Here is an 18,165-nt window from a genome sequence, read left to right as displayed (position 1 = left end):
GGCCTGTAAATTGTTAAGAGAGAATCTGATCTTCTTAGGTCTAACGCATTGCAAAATCTCTTGAAGGAATTTGTGTGTTGGAGTTATAGGAATGAAAAAAGTCAATTATTCATGGAGTTATCTGACTTGGGACTCTCATCCTTCTCAGTTAAGTCCATATTTTCTGTGGAAATAAATGCCCAATGTGTTGCAGGCGCAATTCTTCGTTTCTTGCACGCTACTGGCCTGTATCAAAGGATATGAAAGAAGTATTGACTGTGGAGGGCAGCATTACACTTCACAGTGTACAGCCTGCCGGAACTCTAAAAGAAGAAGAAGAAATCTCTTGAATCCATCTGTTATGTACTGTTAGGGACCATAGACTGTAGGGACGGGTATCAGTCTATGGTTTTTACACGTGCCCCCTTTGTTGTCCAGTAGGTGGTAGCAGAACTCCCGTTAACCGGCGAGCCAACAACACGAAGAAGAACTCCTCCCCGTTTGTTCTTCCTCCTCCTCTTCTCTCTTTCTCCACTCCAGGGAGAGTTGTAGTACCACAGCAGTGGAGTAATATCTGCATATAGTTTATGCCCTTCCTGTGGTCAAAAAGACAAGGCAACGGGTTTTTGTCGGTCCAGTGGCAGCGCAGGTGAAATGTCGTCCTGGACTAAATCCAACGTCGTTGCCCGGCGACAGGCGGCGAACCCCAACGGAAGGTAAGCGGTCAACTGTGTGAAGTTTAGCATCTGTAAGCTAACACGACAGCTAGCAAGCTTTGCAGACAACATCCAATGTGTAGCACATCCGCATGAATGCTTCCCTCTCTATTCATCACCGTGATAGTTAAAAATGTAAGGAACGACAACAACGAGGGAGAATCTTTAAGAGTCCACCCTGTGTTCTAGTGCTCCACAGCTGCGTCTGTTCCGGAGAGCAGCGCCTTACCCGAGCAGAGAGGAGAGACCCGAGGAGCTCAAAGATGCCTTGGAAAGGTACCCAAGCATTATTCACGCCACTAACATGTACACTTTACGGACAAAACCAATCTTACTTTGCGTGTTAGTTAATGCATGTGACGTAGATAATCAAAGTTTATGACATTCCCTCTTCTGCAGAGGCCGTCTGTTTATATAAATATCTGTTATCAATGCACATTTTCTTTATCTATACATTTATATATAGAACGTTGACAGGATTACACCCAAGCATCAAGTGCTGATCAGATTAATATTGAACCATAAAAAAACATTTGCGAACAGTGAATATATATAACATCGTTGTGCAGGTGCTCGTGAATGGCTGATCAGTGGATGTCATACATTTGTTTTTATTTGTGATTTCCTGTGCAAGTGTATGTGTTCTAAATCAGGAACATTTCTTTAACATAAAAAAATACCACACTATCTTCATGTAATTGCATAATTTTCCTGTTACCAGCGTCTGTAGTTTATCACAGATGTGGTGTAATCACTCTTCATTCCACTTGGAGAACCATTATCAATTTGCTGCTAATGTTTAGAGAGAGATCAAATGGGACAAAGTGTCTACTCTAGAAGTCTTTGCCTCTTCCTAGTCTTACAGACAACACTGGAGTTTTATGTAGGTGTTTGCCACAGTATCTGAGGCTTGTACTACGAAGCAGGATTTTGAGCTTAGCAAGGTAACTTCAGGGTTAACCCTGGACTTTCAGTCCTATAAGGGTCGTTCACTTCTTACCTCTGTAAATATCCTGGGTAACTTATGCTGCACACCTAACCTGCTCCGGAGCAGGTTATGTTGGAGACAAGAGATCAACCTGTGAATATCTCCGCCCACTCACCAATCAGATCTTTAGATCGTGGAGCTCCCGGAGCTGATCAAGAGGGGGAGGACACTTCATGTGTCCCGCATGATTTTGCATTAGACTATAGTCCTTTAGTTAATGATTATTTTTCACTGATATCCTTCAACAGAGACTGAAAAAAGCGCTGTAACATTTTAGTTGAAGGTGTACAATTACAAATATTTTCTTGTGATTTTGTATTTACATTAATGTTTAATGCCTTGAAGTCGCTCTGTTTGTGATGGTCAGAGCTGCAGTTTAAATATAACTACTCAAAACTGTTCTACTCTCCACTTTAAAGAGTCAGAGCAACACATTCAGTTCAGAGAAGAAGCTGGAGTTATTATAGTCAGTTCTAAGGTGAACTAAGAATGGGACAAATATAATCTGCAGTTTTAACTCGCAGATTTTCCTTTTTTTGTCCCTCCTGCATGTGTTACTGCAGCTGTGTCTCTTGGCAGCCTGTTTGTCTTAACATATTTATACTGTTACTATAGATTGTAGTTTTTGTGAATGTAATGTTTGTAGATATGACGATCTGCTGACGGCAGACGTGGTGATGATTGTGATAGGTTAAATGATGCTAACTCCGCCCCTTTTACGTGAACGCGCTCTTGGCAACCCTGGGCGACGGATCAGGTTGATAACTGGCATCGTAGGACTGATAATCACGATCTCTTATGTCAGAGTTTGTTAAGCCAGATAACCCAAAGAGACCCTGGATATGTTAAACTCACTTCGTAATACAGGCCCCTGATGTGACAGGTTCACGAGGTCAACATGCCTGACCTCAAGTATGTAGGAATTTCATGTTGAATGCTAACGATGATGTTGTGATCTCCGAGGGCTGTTTTCAGTCTGTATAAAACCCTCAATCATGCGCAGTCATCCAATTGAATAACTCAGTGGACAGTTGGCAAAGCCTTGCTTCCCTCATTGTTACATTTAAGGATTGTTCTGTTTCCCCTTCCTTTCTTTCAGCTATGAAGAACTCGATCAAATACAAAACTACAGTGCAAACGTGAAGTATGAGAGCTACAAGCATCAACCAGTCGGTGAGCCTCGTGCTTGTCTGTGATCAGAATCTTTTATTAGAGTTTGCACCATTCAGAAACTTTCCACATGAAGACAACACCTTGTTTCTTTCATTTCCATGTAAACATTTTAATATTAAAATCAGTGGGTCTGCATTCCTTCCATAACTACTATGCCCTTTATTCTACACTTTTAAATAACACCATTGCAGTACATTCATCCTAATATCCATTAACAGAAAATAGGTTAGATGTTTAAGATTGCTGATATTGATCTTTAATGAATGGAGGAAATAGGACCCAATCTCCACCTGCAACTGACCTTTCACTCTCTCTTTATCCTCTACGGCCTCCCATCTCCCTTCACCTCATTCTCCTCCAACTCCTCCACCGTCCTCGCCCTCCCCCCAGCCAAGGCAGACAGCTGCACTCCAGCAGACCGCCGCAAAGCGCTGTATCAGAAATTCTACAGACAGGTTCAGGAAGAGAGGAAGCCGGCAGACTGCGTGGTCCTCTCTGTAACCAACCAGTGCCTGTGAGTATTAAACAATCAATAAAGCAGAGGAAGTTATGTGGGCAATTGTTATGAAGCACATGTGGCTGTAATTCAATATGACCCACCTCAGGGAGGTGATTAGATTTCTTTTTTTTTTCTTTTTAAAGGGCACTCAATCAGTAATGTCAACTCTCACTGTTATAGGTTATGTCAAAACCTTCAGCTGAAAACATACCCTGATCCTTGTGTTTCACTTCGGTTAGTTTTGGATTTCGAGCTCTTGCTGTCATGAATGGAGAGCATCACATGTTATTGTTTCTAGTACTGGATGCTATCAACACGTAAGGTTTGTGTTGATCCTCTTATACACAGTGAGAACCACCCTTTATTCTGAAGCATAACAATGAACAGTAAAAACCCAAACATCTTGGCAGGGGCGCATGCTAACATTATCAAAGAAGCTATTGTGTGAAGGTAACACCTCAGACTGGTACAGGTTCTTTCTGTTATGACATCTGCATGACAGATTGGTTAGCGACTTGCATTAACCTCGCGCTCACCCTGGGTACTACTATTCCAATGAGGGTTTCAAGATAGATGCATTCTATCTATCTGAACTCAGCCTTTTCCCCCCTCATGGTGCATTTAATCTTTTCATGTTTCGGATGGAACATGACATTCCAATGTGACATGGGAAGGAGGCTTAGGATGTGTGCGTAGGTGTGCGTATTTTACAGCTGCACTCCGTGTGTTCTTCAGGTATGTAGAGGGATCAGTAGGAGGTGGTAAATCATTCTAGAAGACAATGCCCAGGTTTTCCTTTGAATGGGTTATGATATGTCTGTTACCTCCTGTTGTGTAGAATAAGGTCTGACCGGTACAAGGCTTTTTCTCTCCCCCTGACAGCATTAAGTGTGATTTATGTCACTGTCCTCAAACGTCTTCAAAAGCCTTTACAGCCTGCAAATGTCACCTCATTTAGGAGTGTACAATGAAGTGAGCGTGGAGGGTAATCCAGGTCTGTCAAACCTGAAGTCAGAGTTTTCAGTGTCACAAAGAAGACACTCTTTTAAGCTGGGTAGATCACCATGGTTACTTACTCTGCACACCTGACCTGATTTGGAACAGGTTACTGCTGACTTTGTGGAAAGTTCTGTCTGTGTTTTTTTGTTTTTTTTCATTCTTGCCTAATGATGTTCTCCACAGTATAGAGCTCCGGCCGAGGTAATGAACAGTAAAGTTTGGAACCTTAAAGTCACGAAACAGACGTGCAGTTACAGTAGCATATATGTGATGAATTGCATCTCTGGAGCCTATGATTCTACAAAGAGGTCGCCTCTCTTTTTTTTTTTTTTTTTTTACCCTTTTTTGTTTCAGGTAAAAGAACAAAGAGGGCTCGTTGTGTAAGGATTCAGGATTAAGTTCTGTTGCTTGGACTTTATAACTTTATGCTTATATAAAATAATTAGTTTGAACTAAACTTGGCCAAATAATAAAGGTAGTTTCTGTCTTTTTTTTCATATACTAAAAGTAATAGACCTGCTTGTTTCTCCTGTCTTTACTGCTGAGATTCTGTGTATCGTTGTTTAAGATTTGGACGTGTGAAGTGAACACACGATGCTGCTGTATGAACAGAAGGCACTGAGAGCATTTCATGTATTAACATTGGTATTAATGAACAAACATTTTCAGCAGCGTCCAGCTCTCGTCTTGTTTGCTGCTGTATTTTGTTTGTTACCACAGTAGCTTTTATATATTTGTCGTTTATGCTAACAGCCAGGGATGGTTCCTGTTTGGGCAGAAGAAGCATCAGAGTATGTTTCACACACCCTCTTTTACTGTGAGCACGGACAGAACTGCAGGCACAAAGCCTTAGTTATCAGAGAATGTTGATGAGCTTCTTTGTGATACCTGATATCTGACCCATGTTTTCACTAAGGCTTCAGGCTTTGTGCAGCCATCTTGCGTTAAGGAGGCCTTGGTATGTCACGCTTCCTCCACAGAGCACACCCTTGGTGTCCTCAGGAGCCTTTTAGCTTCAGTCATACTGCTGACAGGTGACTCATAAGAAACAGTTTCACAAAGAGCCACTTCATGTATTTTGAAGAGTACTAACTTATCATAAAAACAACACAAATCAAAAGTGTTTTTTTTGTTTGTTTGTTTTTTCTTTTAAATGCTGCCAATGTTACCATTTAAGAGCACCAGTACAAACTGAATACCAACAGCACTGCATAAAAACACCAACCTGACAAAACTTCAAAGTTTTCTAATACATTCTGATATAAATCCTTTTTAAAGCAAGTTTGTCACTGTGCAGTACATCGCTCAACACAAGCTGGACTTCTTGAAAGGCTTCTGTTGCTGCTCTGCAGGCACTTGCAGCTAACACTCATGCATCTCTGGTTTTTCTGTAATGACATAAAAAGAAACAATCTTCAACAGTGTTTTCTGTGCTGAGCTCCTAAATAAAAATAAACATCAAATAGATTTTCTGTTTGTTCCCACATTTAGTGATAAGCAGTTAAAACCTCTTTAAAGTGTTTAAAGTCACTACAACAGGCTTCAGGTTCAAGAAATTGTACACACACCATATTACACAAATACTGACTAGTAAGTTGTGCCACAATGATCATTTTAGACCACTTACTTTGAAAATACTGACGGACACTAATTATATAATAATCCTTATTACACCTACAGTGTCTGCCATAAGCTGACCATCAGCAAATCTACAAAGTTGTGTTAGTCATACACTGATTTAAGAACGTCAGTGTTTACGATTTACATGTACTGTATGTCAATGAGCTTTATTCACTGGATTGTCAACAACAAAGCTGTTAAAGGCGCAGTAGTAGATTCTACCACCAGGGGGCTCTTAATTTATATAATAACAAAACGTGACGTTGAGGCTGTTGGGGAATCATGGGAGTTCTCTCTGCTAGGTAATGCAAGTACTCCACTAAAAATATAGTTAACACAAGTTTAGTGCATTTTTTCTATTAGTTTAGATATTTTAATGTTAACTTTTTTAATATACTAATGTTGGTTAATATAATATATTGGAATAGAATTAAAATATAATTTAACAGCCTAAATTATGAATGACCAACATACATGATCCCACACCTTGAAAAAGTAGTAAAAGTGTGTGAGTGATTAATGGAACCCGCCTTTAAAACCTGTCTGAACACACAGTAAGATGAAGCGGCGGTGTTGGCCGCTGTAGGTAGCCCGGGTGCTTTGTGATCTTTAATTTCTATTGTTGAGTTGGTTTTAAAAGGATGAAAACATTCATCAAAGTGCTCATAAAAACTTCCAAATCAGTCTGCAACTCGTATCAATGCTGTGTTAGGTACATTACACTACACGTCATTTATTTGTGTTGACCACTGTTTATTGACAAACTGATAAATGTGCAAAGCATTTTCTGTGTATTCAGGAATGTCTGGCTTTTTTGTTTGCCTATTTTTTAAAATATTTTTATCTACTTGTGTTGAAGGATGTCTGAATCCTTTTTATTCATTTAATGATAGTTTTCCACTTTAAAGTTTTAATATTGGACCGAAAGTCCATGACTTCTGGGAACTAATAAAATAGAACTCGACCATTTTATACAGACTTTGCCAACACATAATCAACAGTGTGATCTGAACATGTACAAAGCTGATTGCTGCTCCGCCACATTTCAAAGTTTTTGATGGTAGTCTCACCAGTCACCCTCCTTTTTCACCTGCAGAAACCCCTGTAACACTTTCTACTGCATCACCAAATACATTCAAGAGACATTTAAAAACATACATGAACACTGCACAAAGTAATGCCTTATTTTGTCCATACATACAATATTCAAATATCCACAAATGCATTATTCACTACACTAAAAGAATGATGACTTGTGTTTACTTTTTGTTGGTAAGAACACTTTAAATCAACTCAGCTGAACAACTTAATAAATAAAATGCTAACTTAACAAAGTCTTTCTCTTCCTCTCAAAGGGATTACCCCAAATCGCTAAGCCAGTGCTTGCAGGAGCGCGGCCTGTCAGTGGAAATGCTCTACCTTCAGGCGGAATCGGGCCTGACCCGGGCCCTGCAGGATGTCCGAGCAGAAGGCTCCCCGTTATGTATTCTGGTGGAGCAGACAAACATAGCTCTGTCCTCCTGCACTGTTATCATATTCTCAGAATCCCTCAAAAGTAAGTCCCTATCCCACATTCCTTCAAACTTAGCCAAACCGACTCAGTCACAACCCTCATCCTCTTTTGAAATGCGTTTCACATAAAATTAAGATTCAACTTCTTGTCGATCTTTGTCATAGTTAAAGCAACAATATGGAGGAATTTGGTTTGGTACGCCTGGTGCCCACTGAATGGGTCTGAGTGCAACAGCACTAACACAACTCCTACCTCTCTGAGAGAGCGTGCAATCAAGCAGATGGTGAAGCCGGCAAAGATCACTTTTGAAGTGAACTAAAAGATTCACAAGGAAATAGAGGGAGCTACATATTGTTGCTTTAAACCAAACAAATAAAAAAAGCACAAAAAATTCCCACTGAAACGCATCAACTCCTCACTCAACTTTTCTTAACATTTATAGATATTAAAACAGCATTATATGAACACAATATTCAACATACATACTACTCCAACACTTGGTTTGAAGACCATATTTCTTTTAGCTGATGCTCTTACTCAAACAACTTACCAATACTGCATTTTACCATGTGGGCAAAAGCAGAAGGAGTCATCCCACTGGAAACACACTTTGACATTACATACGCCTACAACCTTAAGAAAGTGAATCAAGCCTAAAAGTAAAAATAAAGGTCTGCGAAAGGAATACTTTCCAATTTTGAATTGGCATTCAAGTGGCTGACTTTGCCATGAAGATGGACAACATTCTCATATCTGTGGGATAAATATGATCTCAGGATGCTATCATTCTAAAAAATGTTAACTTTTCTCTTATTCACTCCATCCGCACAAAAACTGCAGTGCACACTGAGGAACGACCACGACTGACTGTATGTTCAGGCTGAAATTCGTCCACCTTAAACATAAAAAAAATAATTTGTGCAACTAAAAAATAGGGTCTAAATCAAGCTGAAATTGTGAAGCGTTCATCCGGTTAAAGTAGCTGCTTGTTGTCGCTCATATTATCTGATAGATATGAGAGTGGACTCCCTGCTGTGAAACTATTCCTTTACAGCAAATCCAATAAGAAATGTATATGCAATTTATACTGCCAATATCTATGCACTGCAGCCATCTCCATGAATTGATGAAAAACTCAACAAAGAAAAATCTGATTTTTTTTCAATACATTAATTTCTTTATTTTTTTGGGAAACATGTCACTGAGTTTGCATGAACAGCCAGTGTCATTAAGTTGACCCACCAACACTGATGCTATTTAGAAAGCCTTCAATGCACCAACTGACCTGCTCAACACAAACCGCAAAGCTAATCCAAGTGTTTCATGATGATCGAAACGACAACAAGAAGCCATTATTACTCATTAACGGCTGATCTACACAACAAATCTTCAAACTCAAAAAGCTTGGTCCTTAAAGAAAGTGACATACGAATCAATTTTCAAACCAGAAAATTAAATACATGCACTCATAAGATGTATTAATAGTACATTGGCTTCTAATGTTGAATGCACATCTAACCAATCAGTGAAACCATATCCAAAAACAAAAAAGAACAAAAGAGAAAGTAACTGATGAATGCACATCCACTAACATGTCCCATTCAACAAATCACAATTCTCATTCAAATTCCAATTAAAAGAACAACGTACCAAAGAACCAAATTATCAGCAGAATTCGCTGAGCCCAACATCACATTTAAACAAACGCTATTTTAGTGAGTTATTTGTTGCAAACCAATGGATGTTCTTCTTTATTCCATGGGTTTACAAGGTGGTCCTCTTCTAATCCATTCCCTTACTCTTCAGCAGTAACGTTCCTATTTTCCTCTCCAGTCCATCGCAACATGCCCAAAGACCAGGCCATGGACTTTGTTGCAGCCGAGTACAGTCATGGACTGGTCAAAGAGCGCCCAAAAAAAGACCCCTCAGACCTGGCAGCGCAGGCGTCGCAGCTGCTCGATGACTTTCTCGAGAGAGAAAAGATAGAGCGCCACACTGTCCCCTCCGAAACACGCCCCCTCCTCATGCTGCTCGCCGAGGGCGTGCATCTCTACCCCGAGGAGCTGGAAACCATCTCAGAGTATGTGCGGTCCAGACACGAGCATGTACAAGGTGGGACATGGATCACGCTGTAGTACCTGGAAGTGTAAATGTAGTTTGGTGTCAGCATTTACAAATGGCACCTCGAACTTCTTCTCTGCTTGCTCCTTTTCTCTGAATCTTACCGGGTCTCTCTTCTGTTTGTTTGTTTTTTCATTTCAATGGTGTTTCTTTCCAGCCTCCAACACTGAGGGGCAGAGGGGTAGTATGTTACCTCCAGGACTAGGAAAACCACCTCCTTTGCTGCCTACTCCACCTGGGCCCCCTCAACCCATGTCCTCGGGCGGAGCAGGAGGGTCAATGTTGGACCACTCCTCAGCTTCACCATCTCCTCTGCTGCCCTCACCAGGTCAGAGAAGTACAACAAAGTATGACGGTTAAATAGTTCTATTTTTCAAAGAATTACTTTCATTATTGAAAGAGATGACTCTGTTTATGCAGCTTAGTTCTATAATTAGAAGATTTACTTCCCTGATAGTTACCTGTTGCCTGTATGTGACGTGTGTGCTCCACCTGTTACCATGGGACTGCTGATTGGTAGCCTTTAAATAGGAGCTTGACTCTGTTTAGGGCAACGAGTCAATGCAAATCAGTTGTTAAAGATGTGGGTAACAAACACGCAGAACAGTTGACTTCAGATGCAGCGATCTTCAACTTAGTTTAGATAAAACACGTTTACACTTCTGATAGGCTGGAAAGAGGGCCTTACCTTAAATGTCAGCCATATAGATTTCTTCAGCCTCAGCAAAGCATACTTCCTAACACGCAACATGCTCCAGTCTAAATATAGACCTGCTGCTGTAAGGCCTCTCTCTCTCTCCCTCTCTCTCTCTCTCTCTCTCTCTCTCTCTCTCTCTCTCTCTCTCCCTCTCTCGCACGCACACACACACACACACACACACACACACACACACACACACACACACACACACACACAATTCAATCCAACTGTATTTGAGGAAAACATCCATCCACCAAGAAACAAAGCTAAATAAATACAAGAGAAGTCAGACGCATTAGTTAGTAAGTAAGTAAGTAAATTTTATTTATATAGCACTTTTCACAGGCAGAGGCCACAAAGTGCTTCACAAACAAAGTTAAGACATCACACGCAATATACAGACAGTACAAAGATCATGGCAGCCCTAAAAGAGGCTAATTAAAAGCCTGGACAAATAAAAATGTCTTCAGTTCACTCTTGAAAGTGTCAACTGAATCAATTGAGCGCAAAGATGGCGGAAGTTCATTCCAGAGCCTTGGAGCAACAACCTGGAAAGACCGGTCACCTCTAGTGCGATAATGAGCTCGAGGGACCTTCATCAGATTCTGATCCATAGACCTCAGCGCTCACACAGGAGCGTCAGGCTGGATCAGCTCACTAAGATAAGAGGGAGCCTGACCATGCAAGGCTCTGAAACCCAGAACCAGGATTTTGAACCTGAACCTAAAGGACACTGGCAGCCAGTGAAGTTCTTCCAGTATAGGGAAAGAACTTCACTGGCTGCCACATTACTTTGAGGTGTAAATGTAAATTAGTTTTATTTTCCTTCTTTCAGGTTCTTACCCCAAAACCAAACCCCCTCCGCTGCTGTCCTTGCATCGACAAACCTGTCCCTCATTGGGACCCCCACCTTCACGGGGCCTTTTATCTTCACACAGTCCCTATAGCGGCCCCCTAGGGCCTCGTGGGCCCCTACTCCACCATGGTCCCCCATACCATTCAGGCCCTAGGGGCCCTCATGGGATTAGAGGCCCTCCTACTTTAAAGGCTTCCCGGCCTGCTCTTCTTGCTTCTCCAGGTGGGTGGCTTCTGTTTTTTTAAAGACATACAAAGCTAAACGCTGAGTATAATCCACAAAGATCATACAGTGTGTTTCACCTAATAATAATACATTGTTTCGTTTGTCCTCTCTCTCTTGTATCAGGTGTCCCTCACTCTCTTCCAAGACCGAACTCCCGTCACTGAGAAACATCCACAACCACTAAAGCACACGATGCAACACAAACACAGGCTTGAGCTACCAGCATCTTCTGAGGACAACACCCCACTCAAGAACAGACCACTCAAAGCCCCTGAGCTGGAGAACTGTTGTGACATTTTCTAGAGTTGTAAACCACGGTCAGGTAGATGATAATGACGGTAGTAAAAGCCAGTTATGAGTCATTTGATTGTGGATGGATCAGTGGAGGATTTGATGGAGTAATGCCTGATAGTATCTGTCTTTGCCAGTGTTCCTCAAGCTTCATATTCCTCTCAATCCACTGAAGGTTGGTGTGGTCAAAGAGCCAGGATGGTCCTCTCCACAGTGTGTTTACAGGTTTTTACAAGAAAAGTTCCAACATCATTATTTATTGTGATATGGCATACGTTGTTTGAACAGAGAGGTAACAGCTGGACCTAAAAATCAACGAACCGTCATAAACATTAAAGGTCAATTTATTTTTGTACCAAAGCTAAAGAGGAAACTTTTAATGCGAGGACAACCTGAAAGGAACCGAGGATGATATAATTTGACAGTGATTAATTCAGAAACTTTCTTGCAGAAGAATATATAGGAAAGCTGCACCACTCCACATGTGGTATTAAGGGATTGGGAGCTGAATTGACTTTTTATGAGGAAATCTTAATCGCTCTCTTTTCTTTTAGTTCAGGGAAAAACCTAAAATATTGAACATAAATTCTGCACTGTACTCTTTCTGGCTGTTGATTGTTTTTACGACCTCATTGTTGGGAGCTGTAAAATATCCTGGTTACGTTGTTAAAAGTCATTTGCGATAATGCATTTGACAAATGTGCAGGGAAGAGGGAAGATAAGACGGTGGTCCACTGATGAGAATCACTCTGTGTCACTGTAAATCAACACGCCCGCCCTCACAGTGTGCGTTACGTGCTTCTGTGTCTCGCTCTGGTCTGAGGTCCTCTAGTGGACATCAGCACGTTTCTTTTCACATATAGGTGGAACCATGGAGATGTAATTGATCACAGATTACAAACTAAAAAGTGAGAGATATATATCTGTGAGAATAATCCATCTTGAAAACGTCTCAACTTTTACTTCTGTTTTTGTAGATATTGTTGAAGTCATGTTTCCAATCTTTTCATTCGTCTTCCTTTTTTAAATATATGTAAATACATATTGTAATAGTGACTAGATGAACAACTTTGCACTGTGGATATGTTTTCTTGGATGTCCAGCAGTGTTCGTTTTTATCAAGTATTAGGAGGCAGGCTTGAGTTTGTTAAAAAAAAGAAAAAAAGGACTGCAAATGTTGTGTTGTTTTGGTCTGATGAGCGTTTCAATATTATTTCTATTGTAAAAGAGAGAGTTAACCATAATAAAGTGATATTCATTTAAGTATACAAGCTCCCTCTCTTGATTGACTGATTTTAATTTGTATGCTTTTATTGTCGTGAGAGGACCGTGAAACCAGGGACGGAGAGAGTGGGGAATGACATGCAGGAAGGTATTTAAACCTGTGCTGTCTGCTTCGAGGAGCCTCTGTCTGTGTCCCCTTACCACTCACACGGCTTCTCTTCAGGGACTGTATTACTGCATGAATGATGTGTGTGAGGATTTTAACACTAACAAACTTGTATATTTAAGCCTTTTATTTTGCTGTCCTACCTATTTATATATTTGGCTGCAGACACGATCTTGAGTCTGAGTAAAGACATTTTTAGAAAGCTCTCACGTGTGTTTGCAAAAAGGCTTTACATGGTGCTTATGTGAAAATTTGACAGAATGTTACGCAAATACATTTTCAGTGAATAGTGCCCTGACCTTTACAGTACTTAAAGCACATAGAGCAGAGTGATGCCAGAGAATTAACAATGTACAACTTATGGATCGTGTTATTTCTTAGCAAACAGTCATCTTCAAACACAAACATTCACAAAAACCTTTTGTAAAAAGTTTGTATGAGCACATCATTATTGAGCTGGGCCATGAACATGTTAACCATAGCCTACACTGGTCATGCCTGTGCTGTGTATCACTGTCTGGACTGGATCTGAAACCAAACTGGACAGACACAGACTGCAACGGACAATCAGGACTGCAGTCTATGATACAAACGCTGAAACAGGTCTTGCTAACTGTACTTTATTACCTCTTCCTATTGCATTTGGATGTAAAGCCAGGTTATTTGGAGGCCCTGAGTATCTTTCTATACTCCTCTATCGCCCCCCATTGGTGGAGCAACCAACCAAATACCAAAGTTCCTTTGCACCTTTAGAAATAAGCTAGAGAGCCAGCTCTTTCATGAACACCTGTCCACTTAAAGTTACTGATGATGATTTGTGTAGATAATTCTGATGTTGATATTTAGGACAGTTTGATGCTGATTAGAGTGCTCAGGAACAGCTGTCCATGCTGTGCTCTGCCTCTGGTCACTTCCTGTCAGCACCTGTGAGTCTGTGAGTTTGTTTGCACATACTGTCGTTGTTTTCTCTCTGGATCCTTTCTTGTGTTGAATTTACTCTCTGATTTAAGTCACCTTGGATTAAAGTGTCTGCTAAGTGAATTGTAGAGTTGTATTTGATGCCAGCATGAAGCTGAAGCAGTTCCTTTGATAGATGTTCTCTAAATGAGTAAATGAACTGGAGGTAGCCATTTAACATAACATAGTAGCTGTTGTATAACTAGACCGGGATAACCTCTTTAGTTTTAAATAGATATTTTAACTGGTCCAAATGAAGAATGTGCTTTTACTTATATGTAGATGATAATGATATTAGTCTACCAGCCTATCTTCAACTTTTGATCTCCTGCAGCATTTCTGATTTTGTGTTTGGATCACTATTTACTTTTTGGGACCTTTAGTGTTCCTTGAACTGAAATGATGAATTTATACATTATTTATTTAACTGATTAAACAGACTATCCTGTCTTCTTTTCCAAATGTTTGGCAAAATTGGCAAGCTTAAACACATCATTTTTTGCACATCTTCCACCCCAATATTTCCGATGAACTACTTCATGAAACAGTCATTCTGTTAAGTCATCATATTATGTGCAATACAAAAATGGATGATGTTCAGTCAAATAAAAGAAAACAGACAAAACATAATTCAGAATTACTTCAGTCAAACTCAGTTGTTGCTGTTTCACTGCTGGGGAGAGCTGAGGATTCAGGAGACTTTCCTCATCTTTTGTGACCTTGTGTTTCATCCAGATGTATTCAAGTGAACTTTGTAGTTACCTGGGAGAAAGCAAAGGCTCTTTCTTTCTTTTGGTGGACAAAAACAAAGTACAGGGACCATCAGTAAGATCACAAATTTAATTCTATAAATGGGTACTGATAACCAAAATCCTAAACAATGTCACTGACCTCTGTGGTGGAGCTGTACCGTTTAAACACTAGATGGCGATGTATGTTTGTTCTTTACTTTATATAAACAGACATTCACAGTTCAATTGTTTTTCAGTTTACATAAAGAGAATTCCTTGTCTGTTTTTATGTTTATACATTATATACAAATATAGAAAAACGAGTTATATTTAGTATATATTAGTATTTATTTATATTTAGTATGATGTTTCAATCATGTTTTTTTATCTAAAAAAATATTTTTTTTGTGTTTCTGTGTGTGTGTGTGTGTGTGTGTGTGTTTGAGAGCACAGCATTTTGTGTAAAGGTAATAATTCAGGTAATTGCTCGGCACTATCACAGAATAAAATGTAGGCTTCACTTTAAAAACAAATCACAAATGATTCTTTGAGATTTGGATAAAGAAGCATTTTTCAAAGATGTGGTGGAGTTATAAAAAAGTGTGCTGTTGTTTGTAAGATCTGGATGTAAACCCTCATGGTTCAGTAAAGCAAATTCACGTTGTCATTGACTGTCATTCCCAAAAATGGCCAACAGGGGGAGACACCTGTGGTGGAAAAGAGAATTCAGATTTCTACCAGTAAAGGCATCTGCTCCTCTTCTGATTTATTGCCATCGATAAACTCTTTCATAATGAGTTAGTGATCATAACCTTGGGCAGACTGCGGCTCAGTTCTGAAATTGGTGATCTCTCACTTGGAAGGTTGATGGTTCAATTCCAGTTTCTGCCTTCTACATATTGACCTTGGGTAAAGACACTGATCCCCAGATTGCTTTTGCTGTTTGATTGCCTCTGGATCAAATCAGTTAAAAAAAAAAAGTTTCACCTTGTTTGATTGTTAAAATGTGGCCTGTATCAGATTCCTGTGTGAGCTCATTATGACCCTGAACTGACCAACATGCACATAAAAACAACATAGAAATAGGAGCAAAAATAGATCTTTTACAAGACAACCCCTCAAGTTTTTCCTCTACAGAAGTGTCACCCCAAATACTTGTGAAGAATAGATTTTTTATGCTTTAGGAAGTAGTGCTAAAACAAAGACGTAGAGCCATTGGTGTAGCCAGGACTCTTGTTCACATATTCTAGATATGACCAGAGATGAGAACATTTTAGAAAATAATTTTTTGGACTTTCCGTATATCTGTAATAAGCACATCGACCCGGAGCTACAGCTGGAAATAGTTGATGTACTGTAGCTCTGAGAGACCTCTCTCTCCCCTGGGCTCAGACACATGCTTTGGCCTTTTCATCATTATAGCAAGACATCTCATTTTGTTTAGTGGGAAGTCCAACTTGACCCCTTTGTAGCCGCTGGGTCAGTGATGTCATCGCTAAGATACACAACTCCTTCATTCCTAGATTATTATGATATTGTCTATATTTAAAAATATATATATTGATGTTTTTTACAGTATTGTTATGTGAATTTTTTTGTGTATTTCTTAATTATTTGTATTTATTTTTGTCCCCTTCAGCACTTGCAATTTCTTCTTAATATTACTTTAATATGTTTATTGTTGCAATTCTCGGGGAGGGGGGTGTAATATGGCTTGCTGATGTGAAAGTTAAGCAATGATGACATTTCTAAATTAAGCATAGTCTTATGTCAGTATTAATTTTCAGGTCGTGTTTTTTTTCTTTAGATCTGCTTTAGATTGCATAAAACAATGGACCCATCTCAAGTCATTCGTATAAAGGGGGACAAGCCGATCGCCATCTTCTGTGGGTAATACATTTACTATTGACAAGTACCTAATACGACCCCACTTAAAAAAAACAAAACCAAAAAAACTATCCCCTTAACTTTCTCAAGTTACTCGCTAATGAAAGTAATCCTTTAAAGAAACCCTGATACTCTATTAGTCAATTTATGATTGATTACAGTCTGCTCGTACTTTCTTAGCTCTGATTTTCTCGGGAGGATCAGGCTGTTAGCAATTGGGGATCTTATAATGAAATTCTTGAAGAACTGATATCGGCAAAATCTGTCAAAAACTATGGATCTCAGTTTGAAACACCTTTAAATATCTATTACTGAACACATTTCCCAGTATATTCCTACTCAGGTGAAATGCTTTCCTGTGACAAGTTAACTTTTTTTATTCAGTTTAATGTGTTTTTCTGTATAAACACAATATCTAAACAGCTATTTGAGTTAAGTTTTGTAATTATGGATATTATTAAGTTAGTGGGAGACTTAAACATGCAGAGGGTGAACATGCCTGCGTGTGTCGGGTACTTTCTTCCTTGTTGGTTCCTCCTCCTCTGCCTCTCCTCCAGCTGTGGCTGCACTGCTGCGAGGAGCCCATCATCTCAGGAAGTAATGGACAACTGTCTCCACCTCATTACACCAGCCTACACACGCACACACACACTGATTGGACACTTTGTGTGTTAAAGAGTTGGTTGTGGGTAGAACTACAGCAGCATACAGTGTTTAAGTATATGTTCCATAAGGGAATATTTAAATGTTTGTGTGTGTGTGTGTCTGTGTCTGTGTCTGTGTGTCTCTGTGTGTGTGTGTGTGTGTGTGTCTCTCGATAATGTTCAACTTGTTATATAGCATATACTTTAAGTAAGTGACATCATTAAATTGTAATGCTATTATTTTTTGAGTGTATGCTGGAGATGATATTTTGCATCATCGGGAAAGGTTCCCTATTCGATCCTCTTTGGATACAGCCTTTCTGTGTGGTGTTTGTATGTTGTCCCTGTGCACGCGAGGGTTACCTCTGTGTCTCTGTGTCTTCCTCCTCCAGTCCAAAGACATGCTTGTTAGGTTAATTGATGACTCTAAAGTTCCTGTATATGTGAATGTGAGTGTGGCTTGTTGTCTGTCTCTGTATTGCTGTGAATGGCGAACAGTCCAGGGTGTATCCCGCCTCTCGCTCAGTGACAGCTTGGATCAGCTCCAGCCCGCCATGACTCTGAATGGAAAAAGCGGTACAGATAATGGATGGATGGATAGATATATAAAAGTGTCTCTACCCTTTATTTAGGGCTATAGACAGTCTTTCAACCCTATATGAATGAGTGCTATCAAATGGGGCCACTTAGGGGACTTCCTACTGTCATTGCAAACTTTGCACATTTTGAACCACTGCTGTAGTTCAAAGTTTATCAGGCCTTGTGGGTCCCCTACTAGCCTGGGGCCCAAAGCAGTTGCCTGCCTCGTCCTGTTCTTCAAACTACATAGCTTACTCTTTCCAATAAATAATAAATTGTTCAACTGATAGCCCCTAC

The 18,165-nt window shown here is 39.9% G+C and overlaps 1 protein-coding gene across 1 annotated transcript; it reads left to right on the top strand.

The window, feature by feature from the left end:
* Positions 1–391: 391 nt before the first annotated feature.
* LOC306824803 (uncharacterized protein) lies at positions 392–12,943 on the top strand. Its single transcript, XM_079345157.1, has 9 exons — positions 392–695; positions 885–971; positions 2,783–2,856; positions 3,247–3,370; positions 7,330–7,529; positions 9,321–9,599; positions 9,766–9,936; positions 11,144–11,386; positions 11,513–12,943. The coding sequence occupies exons 1-9, from the start codon at positions 634–636 to the stop codon at positions 11,551–11,553; spliced, it is 1,281 nt and encodes a 426-aa protein (XP_079201283.1). The 5' UTR covers positions 392–633; the 3' UTR covers positions 11,554–12,943.
* The last annotated feature ends 5,222 nt before the right edge of the window (positions 12,944–18,165 follow it).

Source organism: Symphodus melops, assembly GCF_947650265.1.
Source record: "Symphodus melops genome assembly, chromosome: 6".
Taxonomy (NCBI): domain Eukaryota; kingdom Metazoa; phylum Chordata; class Actinopteri; order Labriformes; family Labridae; genus Symphodus; species Symphodus melops.
Note: the sequence above shows the minus strand (reverse complement) of the source record. Positions and strands in the feature narration are given on the sequence as shown.

What these genes read in the sequence shown, in the direction of transcription:
- LOC306824803 (XM_079345157.1), top strand. Translation starts at nt 634, where the DNA reads ATGTCGTCCTGGACTAAATCCAACGTCGTTGCCCGGCGACAGGCGGCG. An exon ending in CTACAAGCATCAACCAGTCG is followed by an intron (nt 2,857 to 3,246) that starts GTGAGCCTCGTG and finishes CCCTCCCCCCAG; the next exon opens with CCAAGGCAGACAGCTGCACT. An exon ending in TGCTCTTCTTGCTTCTCCAG is followed by an intron (nt 11,387 to 11,512) that starts GTGGGTGGCTTC and finishes CTCTTGTATCAG; the next exon opens with GTGTCCCTCACTCTCTTCCA.